This window comes from Galeopterus variegatus, unplaced genomic scaffold (assembly GCF_000696425.1).
Source record: "Galeopterus variegatus unplaced genomic scaffold, G_variegatus-3.0.2 Scaffold10375, whole genome shotgun sequence".
Lineage (NCBI taxonomy): Eukaryota > Metazoa > Chordata > Mammalia > Dermoptera > Cynocephalidae > Galeopterus > Galeopterus variegatus.
In genome coordinates, this window is record NW_007736486.1 from 27,933 (window position 1) to 37,878 (window position 9,946).

The following is a 9,946-nucleotide window of genomic DNA, read 5'->3' on the forward strand; positions in this document are numbered from 1 at the left end:
CCCTCCTTTCTATTCTTCTCCTATGAAAGACTATTAAAAAGTCCTCTTCAATTAATTCTCCAATCCACTACTCAGACTTAGAATTTCTTGGTGCTTTTCACCCATTATCCATAGCTCTGGGGCCACAGTAAGTTTCTGAGACAACAAGAAAGTCCCATTCTATACTCTGTGTTTAAAGATCATTAAATGCCAATTCAAAACATGAAATTTTAGTAAGAATAATAAACTAATAAACAGTTTACTAAATGTTATTTAGGCAAAAGACCAGAGGCATTGGTCTAATATTAAGCACTGATAAATAAGTCCAGAAGAATCTGGTATGTGAAAAACTGAACATACACTTGGGATTGATTACTGAGTATTCATCCCAATTTCGAATCTAGGTCCACCACATTGTTTGATGCAATCTATTTTGTTTTTAACAGCTACATGAAATACTAAAGGAATTAAACAGAACCAGATATTACACTGAGTATTTCATGATCATTCTATTCTTCATATTCTTGTCTGCAAAATTTCCATATTACAAGTCACTCTTCAATTCCAGCAGCTTTAGAAACTGAACCACACTGAGAAAGCAGGTGTTTGCACACTTAGACTCATCCTGAGATGCGTATAATGCAATTTAACCACCAGAGAAACAAAGCATGATTTACGCTTGTCAAAATTTGTGGAAATATTCAGAAATCGTGACTCCATTTTCACCACAGGACAAAAATTCATCAAAATTTATTTTATTATAATCTGATAGCAATAAATTCAGTTGCCAGATGCCATCTGCTCAATGCACATGGCCACTGTGAAGTGGAACACTTAATATTTCTTCAATCAGTTGGCAGCACTTAAAAAGAAATCCCCAGCAATTTCTTTTTTTCTTTATAAAAATGACTGTTGACTATATTTTATATGCATTTCCAAGAAAATCATGTTCATTGCAGTAAGTATGGAAAATTATTTAAAAACAAAAAATTCACCTGTTACACCTCACAGAGATGATTCCTTTTATAGGTATCTTAATATGCAAAAATATTCACATATGACTTTTATTATACTGAATACAAAGTATTTAACCATACACATTGCAGTTATTAGAGCATAAGTATTTTCAGATGCTATTAAATATTCATTAGGGATAAAATTTTTAATGAATGCATAATATTCCACTATATAGCTATGTCATAACTTATTTAATAATTTTGTATTTGATGAACACTTGAGCTAAACCAATTTTTGTCTAGTATAAATTAAGCTGCAATAAAATAACCAACTTTCAGCTCCATTAGCTGAATAATTCACTCATTTTATTTTGGTTCGTAAGATTTACTTAATTCTGGTATATAAATTTTATATAGTTTTTAATGTCCTTGATTATTAACTTAGGTTGGTACTAAACCTGAATCATTGGAGCATATACTACAAATATTGTAAGGAATAACACATAGCCAAATTGCTTTCCAGAAATTCCTTACAAATACACATTCCAAATATACATATATAGCCATATATATTCCATATGTATAGTCATTTATATAAATGTCTTTTGCCAGATTTATAAAAAATTATGTATACCATTTCTCTTGTTGATTGTGAGAATTTTATATACTAGGTACTTTTTCTACCATGTTTATGACAAATACGTCTTCTCAGATTTTCATTAATTTTGTTTATGTTATTTATTTAAGTCGAGAAGGTAAAAAAAATAGTTTTTAAAAAAATTTTATAATAAGTCCTCCATTCTTGAAAGTTTGACTATATTGTAACGTACAATAAAATGTTCATATCTTACATATAATATTCTATTAGTTTATACAAATGCACATCAAAACGCACATTTCTGTCACCCCAGAAAGTTTCCTAATGCCACTTTCCGGTTGCCCATGACCTCCGAAGCCACCACTGATCTAATTTCTAACACTGTAGGATGTTTTTGCCTATCGTAGTAGGTTATTGTGAACTGGTAGCAGCCAGCTTCAGCATACCCTAATTTCTTCCATCTGTAGCTTTCCTTTTTATTTTTTATTTCTTTAAAAATTTTTTTTTTTTTTTTTTTTAAAGATGACCGGTAAGGGGATCTCAACCCTTGACTTGGTGTTGTCAGCACCACGCTCAGCCAGTGAGCAAACCGGCCATCCCTATATAGGATCCGAACCCGTGGCCTTGGTGTTATCAGCACCGCACTCTACCGAGTGAGCCATGGGCCGGCCTTCTTTTAAAAATTTTTAATGGTGCTTTTTTGATGAGTGTGAGTTTGAATTCTAGTAAAGTTCAAAGTCTCAATTAAGTTATTTCTTNAATCCCCAGCAATTTCTTTTTTTCTTTATAAAAATGACTGTTGACTATATTTTATATGCATTTCCAAGAAAATCATGTTCATTGCAGTAAGTATGGAAAATTATTTAAAAACAAAAAATTCACCTGTTACACCTCACAGAGATGATTCCATTTATAGGTATCTTAATATGCAAAAATATTCACATATGACTTTTATTATACTGAATACAAAGTATTTAACCATACACATTGCAGTTATTAGAGCATAAGTATTTTCAGATGCTATTAAATATTCATTAGGGATAAAATTTTTAATGAATGCATAATATTCCACTATATAGCTATGTCATAACTTATTTAATAATTTTGTATTTGATAAACACTTGAGCTAAACCAATTTTTGTCTAGTATAAATTAAGCTGCAATAAAATAACCAACTTTCAGCTCCATTAGCTGAATAATTCACTCATTTTATTTTGGTTCGTAAGGTTTATTTAATTCTGGTATATAAATTTTATATAGTTTTTAATGTCCTTGATTATTAACTTAGGTTGGTACTAACCCTGAATCATTGGAGCATATACTACAAATATTTTAAGGAATCACACATAGCCAAATTGCTTTCCAGAAATTCCTTACAAATACATATTCCAAATATACATATATAGCCATATATATTCCATCTGTATAGTCATTTATGTAGATGTCTTTTGCCAGATTTATAAAAAATTATGTATACCATTGCTCTTGTTGATTGTGAGAATTTTATATACTAGGTACTTTTTCTACCATGTTTATGACAAATACGTCTTCTCGGATTTTCATTAATTTTGTTTATGTTATTTATTTAAGTCTAGGAGGTAAAAAAAAATAGTTTTAAAAAAATTTTATAATAAGTCCTCCATTCTTGAAAGATTTGACTATATCATAACATACAATAAAATGTTCATATCTTACATATAATATTCTATTAGTTTTTACAAATGCACATCAAAACGCACATTTCTGTAATCCCAGAAAGTTTCCTTCTGCCACTTTCCGGTTGCCCATGACCTCCGAAGCCACCACTGATCTAATTTCTAACACTGTAGGATGTTTTTGCCTATCGTAGTAGGTTATTGTGAACTGGTAGCAGCCAGCTTCAGCATACCCTAATTTATTCCATCTGTAGCTTTCCTTTTTATTTTTTATTTCTTTTAAAAAATTTTAATGGTGCTTTTTGATGAGTGTGAGTTTGAATTCTAGTAAAGTTCAAAGTCTCAATTAAGTTATTTCTTTTTATGGTTTGTGCTTTCAGTATTTTGTATAAGAAATCTTTGTATATCCCTAAGTTGCATTTATCTTAAGTTGATGTTTGAGTATGGTGTGAATAGGGGTTCAGGTTCATTTTTTCCACACAGATATCAAATCATTCCAGAACAATTTATTAAAGAAGTTTTGCTTTTCTCATTGAAATGACTAATAAGCTTATGTAAAAGGGCTTTTGTGTTCTTGTCAAAAAACATTTGTCTATTTATGTGACCATCTATTTCTTCTATTCTGTTCCATTGATCTCTTTGTCTATCCTTTGTCTTGGTTGCTGTCACTTATAGTAAGTTCTGAAATTAGAAAGCCACAATAGCAAAAGACTCATCTCACCAGTAAAGGTGCACACATACTAATAGCAAAGGGATGGAAAAAGGTATACCACACAAATGAAAACCCCAAACAAGCAGGAGTAGCTATTCTTAGATCAGATAAAATAAGACTTTAAAACAAAATCCATAAAAAGAGACAAAGAAGGCCACTATATAATGATAAAGGGGTCAATCTAGCAAGAAGACATAAGAATCATAAATATATATGTACCCAACACTGCAGCACCCAGAAATATAAACCATATTCACTCTTATACTTATTCTTTATAACGAGTAATGAAAGAGTTTGCCAGGCCTATTATTTTGTTCATAATATGACACTGAGCAAAGCAACTTTTTCAAGGGGAAAAGAACCTAGGAATATCCATGTCTGCATTTATAAAATCCCATCAACACGCTGTAGCATTTCACATAGTGACCTCCAGGAAATACTAGTGTTACTGCTGCTACTGCTGAGAGAGAGGTTTATTGTTACTGCTGCCGTTGTTTTGTCATTAACTGGCCATTTTCCACATGAATAAGGTAATATTGGTTAATATTGACTTTAACCATTGATGGACATTAGGAATTCTAGACTTGCCTGATTGAGAAAACTTAGTTGAAGGAATAAAAAGTAATTTAAAAAAAAGAGGGTAGGCTATGTTGATCTTATCTGTATCACAGTACTTTCCTTTTGATATTTTAGTGTATATTTTACTATACCTCAGATGGTAGATTGTACATTTTTTCCCTGAGTTCTTCACTCCCTCTCCATGTTACAAAATCCATAAAAAGAGACAAAGAAGGCCACTATATAATGATAAAGGGGTCAATCTAGCAAGAAGACATAAGAATCATAAATATATATGTACCCAACACTGCAGCACCCAGAAATATAAACCATATTCACTCTTATACTTATTCTTTATAACGAGTAATGAAAGAGTTTGCCAGGCCTATTATTTTGTTCATAATATGACACTGAGCAAAGCAACTTTTTCAAGGGGAAAAGAACCTAGGAATATCCATGTCTGCATTTATAAAATCCCATCAACACGCTGTAGCATTTCACATAGTGACCTCCAGGAAATACTACTGTTACTACTGCTACTGCTGAGAGAGAGGTTTATTGTTACTGCTGCCGTTGTTTTGTCATTAACTGGCCATTTTCCACATGAATAAGGTAATATTGGTTAATATTGACTTTAACCATTGATGGACATTAGGAATTCTAGACTTGCCTGATTGAGAAAACTTAGTTGAAGGAATAAAAAGTAATTTAAAAAAAAGAGGGTAGGCTATGTTGATCTTATCTGTATCACAGTACTTTCCTTTTGATATTTTAGTGTATATTTTACTATACCTCAGATGGTAGATTGTACATTTTTTCCCTGAGTTCTTCACTCCCTCTCCATGTTAGGTTACACATTCTAACTCCTGTCATGACCTCAAAGGTGTAGTATACTTCTGTGCTTCTTGACTTTAGGCTTGGCCATAGGACTTGCTTTGGCCAGTAGAATGTCAGTGGAGATGAAATATGCAGGGGCTTAAATTATGTTACAAATTTGAACTTGCTGTTACTATTATTAATGTTATTACTGTCACTGTATTACTGTTATTTTTTGTTTGAGAACACGCTTAGGGAAGCTGCAAGTGTAAGGAGGAGAGACATGTGCAACACACATAGACACTGTCTACAGCTTAGAGCCAATTTCAGCTGAACTCAGCCCAAATCAGGTGACCTTCAGCCATTCCACCTATTTATGAACAATAAAGACACGCTTACAGGTCTATGCTATTGAGGAATTTTTGGTGACTGGTAACAACATTATTTTACAAAACATTTATTTGCATACCTTGTTTATAGTCTTGTTTCCTTCAGTACTTTGTTAGCTTGTTGAAAGTAATGACCATATTCTGTTCAATTCTACATTTCCTCAGTTTAGTTCTTTCATATCATAGGTCCTCAAAAACGTTTGATGGGTGAACAATGAATGAGTGAATGGCATTCATGTGTGTCTGGGTTGAATGTAGGGAGCATGTTTAGCATGGTAACCCAGGTAAATATTTAGAAATGTTTTTAGGCCCAAAGTAGGAATTCATGTTGATTCTAGTCTACTCATAAGCAGAGCTGCTAGGACCTGGACAAAACCAAATCCCCAAATCTGACTCTGAATCTACTGGATGGCAAAGTCTGAGGTTACTTTTCCATTTTCTTTCCCCAGGTGGAGATCTCTTGCATCAGTGGCAAATTGGTCATATTCTCTGTGTTCACTCCCAGCTACATTTGCAGGAATTTCCTAAAAACGAGTTGTTTCTTGGTTACAGTGTTCACTTTTACTATTAATAATTAATATGAAACGTTTGTTTTCTAGAATTATTATATGCTGTGAATCCTTTATAAATAACTATGATTAGAACACCATACATTAATATTTTCCAAGGCAGTGTAGGCAATCTTATATACTACTAAAAGACCTGAAGAGCCTGGAAATTGTAAGAATTTAAAGTTTGAATTTTCTACTTAATATACACTTTCTTGTGGCACTGTCATCTGAAGTCTAAGTTTGTATGTGTGTGTGAGTGCATATTTCTGAGAGTATGTGTATGTGTGTGTTTAAGTGTGTGTTAGATTCTGTATCGATAGGAAAGCAGCTGATTGCACTAGATAAAAATGATTACTGTATAGCAAAGAATTTAATCAATAACCACTTTTATCTCAGCAACACACATTTTCTTTCACCTTTAAAAATTATTTGCTTAAGTGTCTATTCTTAGCTAATCTCAGAGTAAATAAAATCAAGTTGTCTGAAGAGTCAGGAAAACACTAGAGGAGAAGTAGCAATTTTGAATGTCAAAAAAATACTGTGGTCATGACCCAGAAGTGCAATTTTTCTTGATGACAGAATACCAGAAAGTCACCACAAGCCACATGAATGCAATTTATCACAGCTATTTTGTATGCATATCTATCTTATGTCTTAAGAAAAAGTTCAAACTAAAGGCAAGCACATGATTGACAAAATAATAAAGTAATGTTTCCAATGAAGAATAAATTATATACTTTAATTTTAAAATGCCTTAAGAAAAAAATCCTGATTCTGTAATGACAAATACTTCATAAGGAACGTATTTTAATCCATACATATTAATGACTTCAAACATGTATTAGGAAATTAATGTTTTAGTTTTTTTTTAAAAAGATGCTATGCTTCAAGGGGTCAATGAAAGGACAGCACACACAACGTTATTTTTAAAGACTTTAATTAGCCAGCTAAAACAGTAAATACATTCCCTACACATTTTAAGTAAAATAAGTGGGTGTACTGTCTAGGGAAGAGGTGTTGGCGCCAAGGCAGTCTTCAGGCCTGACAGAGAGGGGCCAAGCTGGCTAAACAGAAAGCTTAGTCTTGACTGTGAGATTTTATAGCCTACTGGAAGTTATTTCAGGGATACTCTAAAATGGAATTATCACTTGTATGGGGGAAGCCTGTTGATGAGGAAGCAAGAAAATTGTGTCAATCTGCGTGTGTGTGCACGCACATGTGTATAGTTCTCTCCCTGCTGTGTATATAAACTAGAATTACTGAGCTACCAATAATAGAGTCTGAAATCTCGATATTATGGCTATGTTTATTCTTTTAATTGTTCTTCTACAGTATGAATGACAATTTTTGAAAGTTTTAGCTAGCTCTAAATGGGCCAAGAGGAAAAGAGGAAAGGTAGGATTAACTGGACAAGTGGAAGCATGTTAAAGAAAAAGAAGGCAGACTTGAAGAGCCCTGAGCAATGGCTGTATCTGTGGCCTTGACAGTCAAAGAAAGAACCTCCCCCAAGTGGAATGTCTTTCCCAGGGAAAGGAAATCCTCCCCATCCAAGAATTTTCCTCTTAATGCTAAACATCAAAGAGTCTTAGTGAATGTGTGTCTCTCTCTCAGTGGCAAGTAAGATTGCCAGCTTCATTACAGGGTACTATGTACCTTTAAGGGCCCATTTAAATGAACCAAATACTACCTTCTCCAGCTAAATAATTATAGTCAGCCCTCCGTATCTATGATTTCCTCATCCACAGATTCAACCACTCATGGATCAAAAATATTTGGAAAAAAAATAACAATGCAACAATAAAAAATAAGACAAAAATACAACATATTAACTACTTACATAGCATTTAAATTGCATTAGGTGATGATTTAAAATATACAGGAGGATGTGCATAGGATATAGGCAAATAATATACCATTTTATATCAGGGACTTGAGCATCCACAGATTTTGGTATCCGTGGGGGTCCAAGAACCAGTCCCTCATGGATACAAGGGATGATTGTACTCATAGATTTGTTTAATCTGTTTTTAAAGCATATGTATACTTTTGTATAGCATTAAGATTATTAAGAAAAGCATGGCAGCATGTATGGCACTGGTGATATCTTTCCAGTTCTGCTGTAAAATATATACAGGAATTTTTTTCTTTGTTTTTACTGTGCATTTTTTAAAAAGAAAACTTGTACTTTTTATGTAGCTCGGGCGTTTGATTCTGTGTTTGGCCTATTCTAAAAATCACATTGAAAATTTTCCTTTATATTCTAGGTAAATTACTTATACATTATTGCCAAATTAAAAATAAAATTTATTAATCCAAAAGAGCACATTATCCATTTCAGTGGAAACCATATATAACTTCAAATCTTTAAAGTGAAAGCATCCAGTCCACATTAAAGGACACACATGATGTCTCCACCCACAGGGGGGTGGAAATTTATTTTCTTTTTTCACATTTCCTTTGTGTAGTCCTTCACACATTCTTATCTGTAAGAATTTTTTTCTTCTTTTCTTAAACTGTGGATCAGCAGCATACTTTAAGCAGCGTGGTTATGGACCTTCTGCGCTTAGCTCTCAGAAAACAAATCAGACAGAAGGAAATCTGAGAGTGTGGGAAAGGAACTGCAATACAAAAAGGAAGCTAGAAAAAGAGCTTCAGAAACACTTTTGTGACTTTCTAAAAACTATCAAATGGAGGCATTGTTTGGTGTGGTTAACAACATTTGTGTGGTTAACAACATTGTTATTAGTCATAACAAGATTATAATCACCGAGTGCTATCATGGTGCACTTTGACCTGTGCTAATTTATAATCCACAGACAATTCCAGAATTTCTTTTTAAGAAATAGTGACAAGTTTCACCAATGTCCTTCAACCTTTCCAAGCACTGACCATAAAAATTAGCAACATTTGATTTGTAAGAATGAATATGCTAATAATAAATAAAAAATTAAAATAAAAAAATTAGCAACATGAAAAGGTTTCTTTTTTCACACTACTAGACCATCTGGTGGTGGAGATAATTATTTAAAAAGTGGACAAAAATGAGCTCACAATCAACTACTATTGACACACTGAATAATAAATATATTACTCAAATTTTATTATTTAAAGGTGCTAGTCAAGAACATGCATAAATTGTTGAGACATCAAAAGTGCCTGTTAAATGTAGCAAACAAACAATGTTAGGCACACAAAACTCAATTTTGTGATACCTTGCGATTATATCTATTGTACTTTCTTTCTTGTAGTATTAGTCAAATGCTGTAAAAGCTATTGATAACCTGATAAGCCAAATTTGTTACAATAAATCCTAAATATATAGCAACTGTCAAAGAAGAAAATGTAGGATGGTACAAATTCAGAAGCCTTATGTACTAATGAGATAACCTATTAGTTATTTATTTGGATAAATGGCAATGTCACAGACAAGAAGCCAGGAGACCTGGGTTGTACCTTAGCATTTCCTCTTGTTGCTATACCACTGTGGGAAAGTCCTTTAATAACTCAAATTGATTAGTTTACTTTCTCTTAAGAAACAATTGGTTGGAAACATTTCTGATGTCCTTTCTAGTTTCACAGTTCTACAACAATTAGGTACTTTAAAATGCTGGGCAGGAAGCTCCCACTTACCGTTCTGTTCCCGCTGCACTCCTGCGGCCAGAAGGTCGGGCTCCCCAAGGCTGATGTCATTGAGTCTGGTCCCCAGACACTCCATGCAGAGGTGTTTGCACC

At 33.1% G+C, this 9,946-nt stretch overlaps 1 protein-coding gene across 1 annotated transcript in view; it reads right to left on the reverse strand.

Moving 5' to 3' along the window:
* Positions 1-9,938, reverse strand: part of LOC103609965 (docking protein 6) — a 21,447-nt gene extending 11,509 nt beyond the window's left edge. The window contains exon 1 of the mRNA XM_008594216.1: positions 9,845-9,938. Coding sequence (XP_008592438.1) covers positions 9,845-9,929 — 85 coding nt within the window. The 5' untranslated portion in view covers positions 9,930-9,938. The remainder of the gene's footprint in view (positions 1-9,844) is intronic.
* Positions 9,939-9,946: the final 8 nt, after the last annotated feature.